Genomic DNA, 16,916 nt, shown 5'->3' on the forward strand with positions numbered 1-16,916 from the left:
ATTTTATCCTCTCACCCTCATAGCTATTAAAGATAGGAATGTGCATGATGTTATCAGAGCCTTTTGTCCTTAGAGACTAAAAGTCTGGGGTAAGATCCTGACTGCATTTGTTCCCCCAGTCAAGAAGGGGAACTGTATGTAAATATCTGCTTGCTAATAACATTACACCTTTGTTAAACCTGGAGTTGACATGTCTGTATGAAAATGTCTGCTTGCTAATAACATTACACCTTTGTTAAACCTGGAGACGACATGTCTGTCCTTTGATCAACTTAGGAGGGGAAGAGGAATCTTTTATCTTTTGGCTATAAATGAATGGATGTTCTGTAGATTGACACACACTTGGGGTCATCACGTTGCATTCAGATGTGGTGTCCTAACGGTGTCTTTGGAAGCTTTTAAATAAATCCTTGCAAGGAACCTTGTTCATCAGATCTCGGATACAATCATTTTGAACACGCAAAGATTACATTTAATATAGTAATCAAACAATTCCTTCAAAACCATTTACGTTATTCTATAACCAGGGCTTTAACACATACCATCGCGGGACTTGTTGATCACGGAAGCCACAGCAGCTTGTACGAACCATGCGTGTTCTGCTTTCATTTTCTAAATGATCACTTATAATTTCTAAATGTCTTCCACAGCTTGGCAACTTGTTCCACTCAGAGAAGAAAAAAATAAGTCCCAGGATCAGAACGAGCAGAGATAGCGACATACACTGAACCTGTTTCCAGATGACAGAGAATGAGGAGGAGGCGGACATCATTTGGAGCTACAACCACATCAAAGACTACAGGTTGGGAAAAGGGTTACACACTTTCATCACGACACAGAGTGAATTTTAGTTCATCCGATTTCTTCGCACCCGTGTAGAATACGCCCCACAAAGTGCCTATTGCATTTTTATCCAATGCTTCAGCCCGAAATTCCGCAATTGCTTTATGGAACTACGCGCTTTCCTCTGTAAAAAAGATTGTAACGTCTTACTTTCTGACAGAAAGCTCAGCGTGGAGCGACCTCATGTCCTGCTTAACCAGTTTCCCTGTGAAAACCTCATCACTGTGAAGGATTGCCTCGCTGCCGTGGCCCGGAGAGAGAAGGCTGCTTCCGATGTCATACCCGAGACTTACAACCTCCAGACAGAGCTTCCACAGTTCATAAGGCACTATCAAGAGTGACAACAAAGGTTGGTATTTTTTAATGTTTTTTTTTTTTTACATCAACAATTACTGTGTGTTTACTGGTGCCAACATCATCAGATCACATGTAGGTTAGTGGTTTACAAAGCCAGATAAATACCAGATCTGAGGTCTTAGTGAATTAATATTTAATTCATCGCGGGCAAATAATAATAATAAAAAAATTAAAAATATATATTTTTTAGTTGTTTTTTCTCTGTTAGTTTTGTATTTATTTATTGTTACAACCAACATGAAATTTGTTTTGGATTTTAGTGGCCAAGATAACCACTGGATATGTAAGCCATGGAATTTGGCCCGTGGAATGGACATGCACGTTACCAACAATTTGAACTACATAATTCGACAACGAGAGAGTACGCCAAAGGTATTGCCGGCCCAAACTAGCCGGTGTTACAACTTCGTAAGACAAAACTTTAAAAATACTACCGGCCCTCCCAAGTTCAATGAGATGAAGAAATACTTACAGCTTAACAGTTACTCACTACTTATGGGTCCCCAACAGGCGTCAATCTTTTTGCTGCTGCAGTCTGTAAGTCGCCATAGACGCAATGAAAATAGTTGTGATTTTTGGTAACTTGACAATAAACATTTTCATTTTTAACGTTTTCCTTTCGAGTCTCGCTCACTGCTGTCATTTCGCGCCATTCCGCTCTGTTCTTTTGGCGCAAGCACATGCGCAGTAAGATGGACTGCTCCATTAGTGGAAACTGAGGGGGGGCAAGATACATACGATACAAGAAGCCTTCTGCTGGCATTTTAGCGAAATGATTTGGATCAAAAACATAATTATTGTGCGTAAATAAGTAAAAACTGTATTGGCCATTAGTGTATGAGGAATTTTATGGGGCCCTCTATTAACGTGAGGCCCTAGCCAACTGCCTAGGTTTGCCTAATGGTAAGTCCGCCTACTTGTATACATTATTTATATTCAACATTTTTACATGTTTTGTAAACGGTTTTGTTCAAATTAACTAAATAGTTAGTTTATAAACTTGTTTAGAAAAATTATTTGCTTAAAAAAAAAAACTCGAAGTCAAGTGTTTCCGGTAGAGGTCACGTGTTTCCAGTGGTTCCACTCACCCAGCGTCTGCAGCTAGACACTTATGACCGCAGTTGGCCACTCGCCTGCTCTTAAATTGCATTCGTAAGTTTCACCACTAGATGACACCCTTGTACTATTTCTTTTTTCATCTCTTGACCTTTTACCTTTCTTTAATGGCTACTTTTGTGCCTACTTCATACTCATTCTACTTAAAGTATGACTAATGACACAGTGCATCTTATCAAATGACAACATCAGATGTACTAGTAATAGCAAAGTAGTAGTAGTGGCAAAACGACAGTAAAAGTCACAGGCAGTTTGAGGCGTGGCTACAAATGATGACGTTCTCAGGGAGGAGCTTTTAAGAGCTGGAGTGCAGAATAGGAGTTGAAAGAAATTCATTCAGCATGCTGCTGTCAGCTTGGTTGCTGCTCGTCGTCATGGTGGCAGGTGAGTGCCAAAGAGTCACTCAACATGTAACCGAAAATTGAATCTTATTTGATCTCATCCTTCAGGCACCAGCGGTGCTCTGGCGCCAGTCACCAGTGAAGTGTTGACATCAAAAGGCAGACGGGTGACACTGTCATACATTTACGACAGAAAGGCTACTACTTCTGATTATTTCTTCTGGTACCAGCAACTTCCTGGACAAGCGCCACGCTTCCTGTTTTCCATGTTGGGAAACGGCAAACTTCTAAGCGACATGCTGGGAATGTCAGCGAGCGTGGGGAGTGACCAGGAACAAATGCACTTGCACATCGAGGATGCGTCACTTGAGCACTCCGCAGTGTACTACTGTGCTGTGAAGCCCACAGTGGCGCACACGCCACATTCCCCTGACAAGAACATTCCCTCATCACACTTCTCTCTAGTAGAGGAACAACTTACAGAGATGTACAAACCCCAATTCCAAAGTTGGGACGTTGCATAAAAAGTAAATAAATACAGAATAGAGACAAGATATTTAAATGTTCAAACTGCTTAATATATTTATTTCTGTTCTTCAAATATTCTCAGTTTGAACCTGTGAATGTGCATTAACTTGGTTAATGAAGATACTTTTAATTGATCAACCCTCGTCATGTTTGCTGTACAGTAGCTCTGGGTTTTAAAAAAATGAATAATCGATATCGAATAGATTTTCCTATTTGAGCATATTGATTCATAAAACCATTCATTTATTATTTTAATATCTTTTTTCCCCCATAAATTAACAAGAAAATAGAATTTTAGAGGCCAATTTTTTGTTGTATCTTACTGTTCACATGCATTTAAAAGTATTTTCTTACATTTCTGAAAGACCTGACTTAATACATTACATTTTCGTGATCGTTTATTTCCAGGGGTGTGCAGTCAGTTTTACTCAAATAAGGGTGTTGCAAAAAAGAGTACACCCCACAGAACGTCGCTGGAGTTAAGCTCAAAAAGCCCAAATTTTAGACTACAAGTGTCTACAAGTGAGTCTCATTATTCATTACACAGGTGTCAAACAGACAGTTGATTATAAATGGTTGTTACTTAAAGAAACACTTTCCCACTTGTTTTTGTATTCTTTGAGATATTGTTTAAAACGTTACTTTTCAAAGGTTAAAGAATATTCGTTTGCGGGGTGACTTCGTAAGACAAAAGTTTAAAAATACTACGGGCCCTCCCAAGTTCACAGAGATGAAGAAATACTTACAGCTTAACAGTTACTCACTACTTGTGGGTCCCCAACAGGCGTCGATCTTTTTGCTGCTGCAGTCTGTAAGTCGCAATGAAAATATTTGTCATTTTTGGTAACTTGACAATAAACATTTTAATTTTTAACGTTTTCTTTTCTAGTCTCGCTCACTGCTGTAATTTCGCGCCATTCCGCTGTTCTTTTGGCGCATGCACATGCGCAGTAAGATGGACTGCTCCATTAGTGGAAATTGGGGGGGGGGGGGGGGGTGTCAAGATACATACGATACAAGAAGCCTTCTGCTGGCATTTTAACGAAATTATTTGGATCAAAAACATAATTATTGTACGTAAATAAGTAAAAACTGTATTGGCCATTAGTGTATGAAGAATTTTATGGGGCTCTCTATTAACGCGAGGCCCTAGACAACTGCCTAGGTTTGCCTAATGGTAAGTCCGCCTACTTGTATACATTATTTATATTCAACATTTTTACATGTTTTGTAAACGGTTTTGTTCAAATTAACTAAATAGTTAGTTTATAAACTTGTTTAGAAAAATTATTTGCTTAAAAAAAAAAACTCGAAGTCAAGTGTTTCCGGTAGAGGTCACGTGTTTCCAGTGGTTCCACTCACCCAGCGTCTGCAGCTAGACACTTATGACCGCAGTTGGCCACTCGCCTGCTCTTAAATTGCATTCGTAAGTTTCACCACTAGATGACACCCTTGTACTATTTCTTTTTTCATCTCTTGACCTTTTACCTTTCTTTAATGGCTACTTTTGTGCCTACTTCATACTCATTCTACTTAAAGTATGACTAATGACACATAGTGCATCTTATCAAATGACAACATCAGATGTACTAGTAATAGCAAAGTAGTAGTAGTGGCAAAACGACAGTAAAAGTCACAGGCAGTTTGAGGCGTGGCTACAAATGATGACGTTCTCAGGGAGGAGCTTTTAAGAGCTGGAGTGCAGAATAGGAGTTGAAAGAAATTCATTCAGCATGCTGCAGTCAGCTTGGTTGCTGCTCGTCGTCATGGTGGCAGGTGAGTGCCAAAGAGTCACTCAACATGTAACCGAAAATTGAATCTTATTTGATCTCATCCTTCAGGCACCAGCGGTGCTCTGGCGCCAGTCACCAGTGAAGTGTTGACATCAAAAGGCAGACGGGTGACACTGTCATACATTTACGACAGAAAGGCTACTACTTCTAATTATTTCTTCTGGTACCAGCAACTTCCTGGACAAGCGCCACGCTTCCTGTTTTCCATGTTGGCAAACGGCAAACTTCTAAGCGACATGCCGGGAATGTCGGCGAGCGTGGGGAGTGACCAGGATCAAATGCACTTGCACATCGAGGATGCGTCACTTGAGCACTCCGCAGTGTACTACTGTGCTGTGAAGCCCACAGTGGCGCACACGCCACATTCCCCTGACAAGAACATTCCCTCATCACACTTCTCTCTAGTAGAGGAACAACTTACAGAGATATACAAACCCCAATTCCAAAGTTGGGACGTTGCATAAAAAGTAAATACAGTAAATACAGAATAGAGACAAGATATTTAAATGTTCAAACTGCTTAATATATTTATTTCTGTTCTTCAAATATTCTCAGTTTGAACCTATGAATGTGCATTAACTTGGTTAATAAAGATACTTTTAATTTATCAACCCTCGTCATGTTTGCTGTACAGTAGCTCTGGGTTTTTAAAAAAATGAATAATCGATATCGAATTGATTTTCCTATTTGAGCATATTGATTCATAAAGCCATGAATTGATTATTTTAATATTTTTTTTCCCCCATAAATTAACAAGAAAATAGAATTTTAGAGGCCAATTTTATTTTTTTATTTTAATGTTTTCTTGAATTTTACTGTTCACATGAATTTAAAAGTATTTTCTTACATTTCTGAAAGGCCTGACTTAATACATTACATTTTTGTGATCGCTTATTTCCAGGGGTGTGCAGTGACCTTTGGAGGGGCAGGTGCTCAAAGCAAAAAAAAAAAATAAATAGATAACATGCGAGCACTATCCACCCACTTGGGGTTCGAACCCATGTCACCACCGAGCTGCCATGTGTAGAGCGGTGGGTGGGGGGATGGGTGCTTAAAGTACAGTAGATGGAATAGCTCAGAAAATTGATAATGTGTGTATGAAGATATGTGCGTGTGTGGGGGGTAACCAATGTAAAATTCCTAATTGAAATAATGGCTAAACAATAGATTACACATAATGAAACTGCTATTTGTCAGCAATGCCAATGGCAATCACCATAAAAACGTTTTGAAATTTGTGTATGAAGAATCATTTATAAACAACACATTTACATAAATAAAAAATATTATGTAAAATGTACATTAAATTAAAATTTCAAATAACACAATTAGTATTTTCCAATGGTGCAAGTAGCATACAATTGTCTTGCTTTACATTTAGCTTGATTAAGAGCAAATGCCTTTTATTATTTTTCAATAAATATTTAATATATTTAATATTATTTTAATATTTTATTATTGGGACAGTACCCAACAATTAACTGCCACATCTCAGCAAGCTACAGTACGTTGTTTGTTTTTGATCAAACACTGTGATTGTTGTTTTTTCTTATTTTTCTTTTTGATTCTTCATTGTACCCCTAATTTCTGAACACATTGCTACCTGTTTCTTATTAGGACTTTACTCTGACCGCAAACCCTCAAAAACGAGCTGTTAGTTCAAATAAAAACAAAGATCATGTAGCAATTTCCACATATATTTTGAAGTATATTTCAATTCAGCTAACATTGAGTACATGCTACAAGTCGGAGTCTTCAGGAAGAGTTTATTAAAATTGTAGGCGAGAGATACAAATTTCGACATATTCTGTGTACCTTAAACGCATCAGTAGTTAGAGCAGAAGCTGCTCACACTACACAAACTCTATGCCCGTCTCAATGGAAGAGAACGTTAGTTTTACCGGCGGAGATTTATGCCGTGGTGAACGTGAATGGGAAGGATCGTGGTCTTTATGAAACTGAAACATCTTCCCCGCGTCCTCAGAGCCAACTGCGGCCAAATGTCAGACTTCATCATAGTTGCTAAACTCATTACTGTCACGTTTCAATTTAAGATAGGCTAGCACGCTCTGTGTATACGCTGTGACCATGTCTACAAGATCTATCAAATTAAGGCATTGGTTTTGCTTGAGTTTTCTGCATTCTATGACCTTGGCTTTTGTTTACTGTGAGTGAGACTACGTAAATACAAACCGAGCGACCAACTTACCGAGGTGTGGTGGCGAGCGACCTGGCAGAAAGAGAGCGCGTCCCGTCTCGTATATGACGTCATCCAAGATAACATAATAATCATCATAATTTGTTTTATGTAAATTAACTTGCTGAATTTTAGTTTTGAACAGAAACAAAACTACGTTCACAAACCAAAGTATTACTATTTTTTAAATATAAAATAAATAAATGGAAAAAGGGGCACTTTGGGCATCAGTGCCAAAAGAGCCTGTGCACCGGCACCCATAGCCCCCTCCCCTATGCACGTGCCTGCAATTAACCATACGGAAGTCAGCTGGGATCAGCTCCAACACACGCAGCTGTACAGAGTGGATGAATGGATATTCATCCGGAAAATGATTCAAAAGGACATTAATTAACATTTAAAAAAAAAAAAAAGTTTTGCCAAACATAAAAACAGCCATTCACATTCACATTCGCGCCATCACTGTGGAGAAACGGAATCTGAAGCGCCTGCATAAAAGTCACGCGAAAGACCAGTAGGGGGTGCTGACGGATATTGAACGACATGTCAAATGCATTTCGAAGTGTTCACACATGACATGCACACTTGATGTCGCAATGCATCCCCTCGTGCAAACTAGGAGTAAGCCCATCCAGAGCTACTTGCAAACTGGGGCCGCCCTCCGATGGTATTGCTCTACACATTGTTCCTACTCTGCATATAGGGAGCGGCGGCTCTGGTCAAAAAATGTCTTTACAATAACATATTCTATGCGTCCACTGGCCGGCTCCTGCAGTTCAACATTAGTTGCATTCGGTTTTAAATCCTTTCATATTAATTTAAGCAACAACAACAGCAAAAACTGTAACAAACTTTCCCCAGCCCTGGAATAGTATGTGCCACTTCCGCATAGAGAACCGGATTGCGCGCTCTCTGTCACGTGACCACATGACGAACAAATTTCGTTGAATTTAAAATGTAAACTTAATAAAGCCATTACAAATCGGAAAATATCGGAAGTATACGAAAGTAATGCGTAAGTGTTGACAGCTCTGGCTGCTGGTGTTCAGTGTAGTGTAGTGTAGCCACTAATGGGTTGCCAGATTGTCAAGAAATGGGAAAAAAAACTTTTTGATTTCTGTCTTCCCTCCGTAAAAAAAGGCTAAAGGTGTTAAAATGGAGGTTTTCAACTGTAAACAAGGGCTTATCAAGTCATGTGAATCAGTCAAATTGAGCCAGATACTATAAGTCCCATGTCAAGTCATGTTTTGGGCAGGCACGTCGCCGAAAAATGGCAACCCGAGTCACGAGTTCCCGATCTGCGAAAGAGAACGTGACAACGTGTGCGTGACCCCAAAGCAGCCACACACACTTACACAAATACACTTCCTGCCTGAGGCAAAAGTGCACAAAACAAGCCCCCCCCCCCCACCCCCCCCCCCCCCCGCCATCGAGCACTACAACAGTGGAGGTAGGACCTGCAGTGTAAATCCAGCCTTTGAAGGAAGACAGAGAGCAATGTTACCCGTTATACCTGACCTCCATTTCCTACACACAACATACATCCTGTCCCAGTAAGCTTTTGAGATAGAAACCATAACTGCTGTCATCGAGCTGTGATGCAGGTGCCATGGCGACCGCTTCCTGTGGAAAGAGCAGCATAGACACAACACACAAACACACTCCCATTTATAATGAACATTTCGTAAGCCTAACAACTCAAGTCATTTTTAACAAAATGCCAATATGCTTGCTAAAAATTGTTTTTGTTTTTCCACCTGTATGTGTGGACAGGTTCTCAGTCCTTTGATGTCATCTTCGTATTGTGTTCATAACTAATAGTCACTGTGTATTTAGAAGCTCAACGGCCTATTTTTATTATCGATACAATAATGAAGAAACAATCTTTTACAGAACTTAATTTTATTGTTTTGTTTTTGTTGATGACACATTTTATAGCTCATGTAGAAAACCTACAAGTTTTAACACAAACACAGGAACAAGAATAAGGTGGTGGCGTGACACTGGCTATTTATGTGCACCAAACCACAGGCCCAATGTCATGACACAATTGATGGCGAGCGTCTTGGCGAAGACAACGCGCAGGGCAAGGACGGCGAGGGAGACGAGGTTCACCTTTTCATCTGTCAACGACATTCACAGTTAACTCAGCCTCACAAAGTGCGTCTCTCACAAACCCAATACCAACCTGGCACCAATGCTTCCTGGCACCGCCCTGGTCCATTGTCACCTGTGGTGGCAAAACAGGAAGTGGCATCAGATGGTGACTCCATTAAAGTTAACTCGAGGCTTTGCCCCACGCTCCTCACCTTCTTCGCACGTGTCGTTATGTGCAGCTGTTAGCAATGCCACCTGGTTGTAAAGCGAGTCGCCTGACACTTGGACGGCACGAGACTCCTGGAACATGTGTCCTTTTCCCGCCTTCTCCGTGGCATTGTGTCGGCTGAAGCCGGTGGCGAGACACGCCGTCAGGTTGCTCGCCTCCATTTTGTAGAAGGACGGTTTAAATTCCTCCCCTAAACCAATACAAACAGCAATTGAGTAACAGGTAACAATTAAAAAAAAAAGTTAAACAAGTTTATTCTTTACAACTGCAAGAACCCTCCAAAACTTCAGGGACAAAATAACCTTTTTTGCGAATTGCAAAAAAGAAACTGAATGTAACCGCCAGAAATTCGAAAAAAAGGCCCAAACTTCTCCCAAAAAATATTTTACGCTTGGTGGGGGTGTTTTTTGAAGCATATCGAAAAAAGGAAAATGCGCATTTTGGCAATGGAAACAGGTTTTGCGAATAACTACAAGACCGGATATACGTCACAAGCACGTTTGTAGTCACAATAAATGGCGGATGATAAAGTAAGATATCTTTGGGGAAACAAAGAAACACGATTTTTTAAAATATAATTAATTAAAGAAAAAAAACACTTATGCAATTTTAGATGGCTTCATTAACATCAGCTCTCAATGTAACGACACACTTCACTTACATGTGGGAAGGAAGCCAACGAGACAAACTACTTCCGTTCAGTCCGTCAAAACCAACATTCCCACCTGGAACTCCCCATTGTCCCAAATTTCCGTCACTACAGCGTCATCTCGCGGCGCATATTCGCAACAACAAGAGCGGATGGAAACGGGCATAAATCGCATGGCCGTTTTGCGCATTTTCATAAAATTTGCTTAAAAAATTCAAAACATTTGGATGGAAACCGGATTACTTAAATTAAGTATTTAATTAAGTGAGAATTCTGAGAATAAAGTGAGAATCCTGCCCTCCCAATTATTATTTTTTTATCTCTTCACTGGCCCTAATCCACTTCTGTAGCATTAAAAAAATATATATATATACCATGTTTTTGACGAAACAACGGTGTCAGCTTTTAATTTAAACAAACAACTCAGTATCTTCTTTAAAAAATAAAAAATAAAACTTACAGGCCTCAACTGTCAATCTGGCCCCACTTCCAAAAAGTAACGTGTTGGCTGTCACACATTAGTTGTTTCCTTAACAAGAACCTCATGAGATGTTTGAACAAAAACCTCACACATACCCTATATAATATCAAAACGTATTTGCATAAAGTTAAGTCCAGCGGTATAATAAACGGACAGCGAGAATGTATTTGATCAAATCTTTTTTATCACGTTTTTGACATAGTGACGCAGTTTGGTTGCGGTGTTTATATTGTAGAAAGAACTTACGGGCCTCCACAGTCATTCTGGTTCCACTTCCGAAAACCATTCTTGTGCCTGATGACACACATCAGTTGTTTCCTCAACAAAAACCTCCAGAGAAGCTTCAACAAGAAAACAATGCCAACCTGGAATGCCTCAGGTTGTAGAATTGTAGATTCCCAGCCTGAAGGTTGTGGGTTTAACCCTGAGTCCTTATGAATGCTGAAGTTTCCTTGAGCAAAATGCGTAACACCCCAATCACTTCTGATGCTGAGGAGTGTTATAGCACTGTGAGTGCCTTGAAGGTGGAAAAGCACTATACAATCAAAATCACATTTGTCATTTATGTTCCCACACACAAATAATAACACAAAATCGTTATCATTTGGACAGTGTACCAATTAACTTGTAGTTCCAGCTGCATGTTTCCATTTACCAGATGCCGCACTCATAAAGTTTCAGATCAGATGAGCAGTCACAGTAGCATCCCTCAGCGCAATATTCCCACTTGACTTTTGTGTCAAAAAGGCATCGGTTCCATGTGCATTTGATGTCATGAAGCATGTTGGCTCCGTTTGTTGCATCCAAAAAACAGATGGGTAAATTTTCATCAACACATTCAATGTGTTGCCTTGTCACCGAGGCAAGATACTCAAATCCATGAAGAAGAATCAAATCCAGAGACAAATCAAATGTTCACAGAAAATGATGTCAATGCAAGTGATGGAAAATACAAGCTACAGTGTAAATAAGGATCCTGTTTTCCACCGTCACCCTTGTCCCGCCCACAAAGACGACAAAGTCTTGTAGCCCACAACAGCATCCACGCTACAACAATCGCGAGTTAACTAGTGAAGCCGTGCGATTAATTACGATTGAAAACTTTAATCGCCTGACGCCCCAAATTTTTAATAATCTTTTCTTTTCTTTTTTGATTTATTCACTGCCATTGACGGCTATAAACGTCAAAAATTCATTTGAACTATTTCTTTAACATTTTTCTCACTTTTGTTAAGAGTATGAAAACCTAAAAAATTTTTATTGTACATTTAGAACAGATGTAAAATTTGTGATAAATCGTGAGTTAACTAGTGAAGTCGTGCGATTAATTACATTAAAAAAATTGTAATCGCCACTTGCCCCTAATTTTTAATATATATATTTGAATGAATTTATGGCAGTGAATGAGAACAAGTGGACACCTGTCAGGTTCAGATGTAGACATTTATCAAATAAAGAGAGAAGAAGCATCTGGTTCCAAATTTATTACTCATGAGGACTCATGAGGAAGAGAAAACTGCAGCCTTAGTTTGATCGGTACAGAGTCTCTCTTCGTTCATCACTCAAATAGTCCCCTTATATGTACTAATCGGGGCATCTGATTACATGACAGAAAGAGAAAAACAACTCCTATCTCACTTCACACTCTCCAATGCGGCATGCAAGTCCAGGGGGCCCTGGCGTTCACGTGCGTCACGTCTTCTTATCAGTTGTCCCCACTCGGCAGCTGAGTCGTCCACTTGCAACTTCACCAAATACAATAACACTCCTTTGCAATACATAGCAATCCTAAACAGAAATTACTACACTATTACGTTGACTTGTGTTTCCCAAGAGGCAATTCACTTCAACACGGCAAATGTATAATAATCCTCCAAAATAATTCTTACAACACCTAACAAGACAGACGTTAAAAAGGACACAGGGAATAAACATCAATTAAATAAATACCTAATGATGACTGTGAACAGCATGTCTGCCTATTCAAGAGCGCCCTGATCTCCACTACAATCTGCAACAGGAAGTGAAGGTCCCGCCTCCTCAGCTACAAGTCAGTGTTCATGCAGACTGGGAATGCAGACATGAGTTGTGTGCTTGTATGTATGCTGATGGCTGCTTGGAGCCTTGGTAAGGTCAACATGTGAGGTCACTGCCACTTTCAAATGATGTCTGACCATTTTTGTTGCCTTCTCACAGGAAGCAGCGGCCAGATACTGCGGCAGTCGGCACGGGACGTCCATGCAGTGGAGGGTGAAACAGTGACGCTAGACTGTAGCTATGACAGACTAGGAACCACCGACTACATCTTCTGGTACAAACAAGAAGGGAAGGCAACACCCGAGTTTGTCCTGAGCACATCAGAGAGGGTTGTGGGCAAGACAGCGGAAAAATACAGCGACAGGTTTGACTGCAGTATGGACACCAGCACCCAGCAAGCTCCTCTACATGTCAAGCGTGTGAAGCCCAGCGACTCAGGAGTCTTCTACTGCGCCCTGCAGCCCACGCTGACACATCCACTGGCGTGCCTGCACAAAAACACCTGCAACCATCTCATGTCATGAGTTACATTGGGGGCGTGGCTTCACAGGAGCAAATGGGTGAAGATTTTGGTTTGCGATGTCTATTTCATATTAGTCTTTTTCAAGAGCATTGCATGTCTGCATGGTCTGAGTAGCTTCTAAATTTGTTTGCAGTGTAATAACAAATTTAAGAACGTTATTGATCGATCACAGATTTGTTCACCAAATGTTCATACGCACGATTTAAGCACAAATTCTCCCCTACACTGTTTATGAAGAGGCTCATTATGTTTGATTGTATTGCATTGTGTTTTGAGACCTATTAGGAAATAAGACTCGAGATATATACTTTTTTTCATCTTTTTTTTAATATTTCACTTAAACACAACAACAACAAAAAGTCTGTGGAGCATGTTTGCTATGAAACTCAAAAGTTTCAACTGGACCCCCTTTGAACATGCCTGAAAGGCAAAACAAAAACTACCTGTGAGTATATGTATGAATACAGGTTGGTAGGCTGGGTCAACACACAAAGTGACAACTTTAGCATAACGTCGGAACTGGTGCCATCAGACTGCATCGGTGACGGAATCAGTCATGGTATAGTGTACCTGGTGGCGGGGGAGACATAATGAATGAATGAACTATTGCTTTACTCTCATATACAAGCTGATTCAAAAAGTAGTGACAGACAGAACAATGAAATGCCCTGGTTAAACAAAGGTTTGGAACCAATGCTTCAGAGACGGCCAATAATCGGTCATTGTCGACTTGAGTGTGTGTGCCAGGCTTAATGGAAGACTATGTGTGTGTGTGTGTGTGTGTGTGTGTGTGTGTGTTACCGAGATTCCACAGTGCGTTTTGTGCAGCTAGCTCTTTAGCATCTTCCAGGTGCACACATAACTTGTCTGGCATGTAGGCCTGTTGTGTCAGCAGCATCACCACCTACACAAGCACACAAACACAAGTGATTCACACAGAGCAGTATGGTTACTCAACATTAATTCTATTGAACACATGAACAGTGTAATCTACTACGGGAAGGCAATTACGGCCATCTATAGGACTGGAGTGCAAGACAGAAATTCCGGTTTCTGTCTGAATCAGTAGGTGAGTTTGTAAACAATGTAAGTTTCCCTTAATTTCCTCTCCGCGCAGTAAAAACTTCAAGCACAAGGTCACGTGAGGTCACGCTCTTTTCTTTTTGTTTGTCACAAGGATCTTAATAGGAAAAGGGTTTGGTGTGGGAACTAAACCAAAAGCAAGACTTCAACGCAAAATAGACTCTATGCTTTTAACTAATAATAATCAGGATCAGGACAATATAGAAGGCTACAAAATACCAACAAATGTGTGTACAACTCAAGCAAATTACTTTCATTCAATGCTTCAAAAATAACATCTCAGTTCATTTTGTTAGTTGCCATGTGGCACAAGCAATATGGTGCATTCGGGGTACTTTCACAATGTCGGGAATTTACAAACGCACATTAACCGTTTTCCTTCGACGGTCAAACAATCAATGGTTTTAAGATCGTGAGAAGCCAAAATCGAAATCACAAATTAAATACCATGTTTCTACCTCCTGTGAAGCTAGGTGGGGGGAGTCGCTATTTGAATTTAACAATGGGAGATTTCCTTGGTGATACTGTAGTTTTCAACAGCCCCACTATGACGTGCAGTAAGCTGCCGTGCACACCAAGAGCCAAGGTCAAGTCCATCTGATCCCATTCCAAAGCATAGCGAGCATATGCTAATGTCATCACCTTGAAGACCAGCAGCAGGGTCCCATCCTGACCCCACGCAGAGAAGAGCTGGTAATGTGGTGGCGGCAAGCTGTGCACGCAGCAATACATGTCCAGCAGGCTGACAGCAGTGTTGATCTGACAAGGTCGGAGCAGCTGCAGGCTGGTTTGTTGCATTAAAGAATTGCCTTTGTTTCTTAACATAAATAAACCTTTTTTTACTTCTTATATAGTTTTTGAATGTTGACACAAATTCACAATCAAAATTTTTAAGATGTCTCAAATATTTAACGCTGTCAATTTCAACATTAATAGGAAAGTTTAAATGAGAGATCTAATATTTTTCACTACTATTTAAATAAAAAAAACATCAAATGAATTATCGCTTTGTAATATTTTTTTAGGTTAAAATAACCTACAAAAAAACTCAAGCAAAATTAAACCATAAATGCATGAAAACTCTTTAACAAAAAGTGGATCAAAGCTTCCATATCTGACCAGCTCAGTGGATTAGTGGTAGAGTGTCCGACCTGAGACTGAGAGGTCATGGGTCTAATCTCCAGCCAGGTCATACCAAAAACTATAAAAATGAGACTCATTTGCCTCCCTGCTTGGAATTAAGGGTTTAGATCACCAAATGATCTCCGAGGCCAAGCCCCTGCTGCTGCTCAAAAGTGGATGGGTCAAATGATAACAATAATCATAATACTAAGGGATTTAATTCATAATGCAATTTACATACATCAGCATCTCAAAGTGCTACAAAGTAAAAGAAAAGTAGTAGAGTAAAGGTCACAACAGTATAAAAAAATAAAACAGTGAAAAGATTAAAAAGGCATGAAGTTCACCCCACTTAGATGGGCGTTACAGTCAGTGGTACTTTAACCTTTATATCTAGCATTGAATCGAAACATAAATGTTTAATATATTACATAATCTAATATTAAACCAACCAAAAAACACACCGAAACATTGTAAGCATTAGTATGCTATCTGTATGTTATCTGCTCAGCTAGCGCTAGCAACATTGGCTTGAAATGAAATCTAAAGATATAAACAAAAATGTTGGCTCACTACATAAGCATGTCATACAGTTGCCTTACTTGTATGATGACAATGAGTTGAACAAATGAGTTGTTCACTGTTCCGTTCACCGATGAGTTCTAATAGCACAGTGCTGTGCGCCAGTGTGCGCTGAGTGAGGCACGGGCCCCTCTGCTGCCCCAGGTGTTGATTACAGTACTGAAGGAATGTCCTCTTTGCGTGTTCCAAAAATGAGGATAGGTTTAATGTAAGAAAAATACACCTTTTGCAAAAATGATTTAATAAAAAACAGAGAATCTCTGGACATTCCAACAGCTTCCGATTTCATCACTTAAAAGAACGTGGGATTTCAGAGCGTCAAATGTGCTCTTCTACGTGTACAATAGCTTCTTATAGTTAAAAAGACCTCCTCCTTTTCATTTGTAGACTAAACATACTCTCTGGTACTTTTCCGTGAGCAGATGACGTAAACAAGGTCAGGTGGATGTTTTTGAGACAGAATGTGTTATATAGTTGAAGGATCTATTTTTCCCCATAACAACATCTCACAAACAAGTTGAATCAAATTTACAGTGGCCGTGACTGATGAAGAAAGCAAAGAGTGTGTGTGTGTTTGTTGGGTCTGATATTACAGATCCCCTTAGTTACCGACTGTGCACAAAGGAAAAACGAGGCAGAAGCTGTGCTTTGTTTCAATGCAACCGCGGCTGGGGAGAGAAGGGGAGACGTGAGACGTTAACTCACGCTCGGCTCCGTCCGACTCCCTCTCCTCCCCCGGCCACAAGTCGCTTTTATTACAGTTAAGTTTCAGTTTCGTTTCATATAAACATGGTTAAGTTTCTGTTTTCATATGTCATGGAAAAACACAGAACAGTTTGAGCAAGTTGAGCCGCGCCTTAGGCGCCGCCTCTAAACGACAGTTGATAATATAAAAACATAAAAATATATACAGGATATTCTTTAAAATACACATAATG

The 16,916-nt window shown here is 40.0% G+C and overlaps 1 protein-coding gene, 1 long non-coding RNA gene and 1 gene segment (V, D, J or C); 1 reads left to right on the forward strand and 2 right to left on the reverse strand.

Moving 5' to 3' along the window:
- Positions 1-9,060: 9,060 nt before the first annotated feature.
- Positions 9,061-11,120, reverse strand: LOC144034446 (uncharacterized). Of its 3 annotated transcripts, none has more exons than XM_077543188.1 (4): positions 10,878-11,120; positions 9,485-9,691; positions 9,364-9,405; positions 9,061-9,298 (listed from the first exon to the last, which is right to left on the reverse strand). In XM_077543188.1, exons 1-4 carry the CDS (start codon positions 10,915-10,917, stop codon positions 9,183-9,185), a joined length of 405 nt encoding a protein of 134 aa, XP_077399314.1. In that variant the 5' UTR covers positions 10,918-11,120; the 3' UTR covers positions 9,061-9,182. The 3 variants fall into 3 exon arrangements, with proteins under 3 accessions (XP_077399314.1, XP_077399315.1, XP_077399316.1); XM_077543189.1 differs by lacking the exon at positions 10,878-11,120 and adding an exon at positions 10,611-10,847; XM_077543190.1 differs by lacking the exon at positions 10,878-11,120 and adding an exon at positions 10,163-10,497.
- Positions 11,121-12,623: 1,503 nt separating this feature from the next.
- Positions 12,624-13,498, forward strand: LOC144034444 (T cell receptor alpha variable 19-like). The segment is given in 2 exon segments: positions 12,624-12,758; positions 12,828-13,498. Coding segments are annotated over 2 exon segments (432 nt in total).
- Positions 13,499-13,505: 7 nt separating this feature from the next.
- Positions 13,506-16,547, reverse strand: LOC144034448 (uncharacterized). Of its 2 annotated transcripts, none has more exons than XR_013288220.1 (3): positions 15,999-16,547; positions 13,993-14,095; positions 13,506-13,761 (listed from the first exon to the last, which is right to left on the reverse strand). It is a non-coding gene; the product is annotated as an uncharacterized LOC144034448 (long non-coding RNA). The 2 variants fall into 2 exon arrangements; XR_013288219.1 differs by lacking the exon at positions 15,999-16,547 and adding an exon at positions 14,917-15,061.
- Between the last annotated feature and the right edge of the window lie 369 nt (positions 16,548-16,916).

Source organism: Vanacampus margaritifer, chromosome 15 (assembly GCF_051991255.1).
Source record: "Vanacampus margaritifer isolate UIUO_Vmar chromosome 15, RoL_Vmar_1.0, whole genome shotgun sequence".
Classification (NCBI taxonomy): Eukaryota; Metazoa; Chordata; class Actinopteri; order Syngnathiformes; family Syngnathidae; genus Vanacampus; species Vanacampus margaritifer.

Coding starts and splice junctions, on each gene's coding strand:
- LOC144034446 (XM_077543188.1), bottom strand. CDS start 10,917: ATGGTTTTCGGAAGTGGAACCAGAATGACTGTGGAGGCCC. Junction 9,692..10,877: donor CAGAATGACTGTGGAGGCCC/GTAAGTTCTTTC, acceptor GTATTGGTTTAG/GGGAGGAATTTAAACCGTCC. Junction 9,299..9,363: donor CCAGGAAGCATTGGTGCCAG/GTTGGTATTGGG, acceptor TGTCGTTGACAG/ATGAAAAGGTGAACCTCGTC.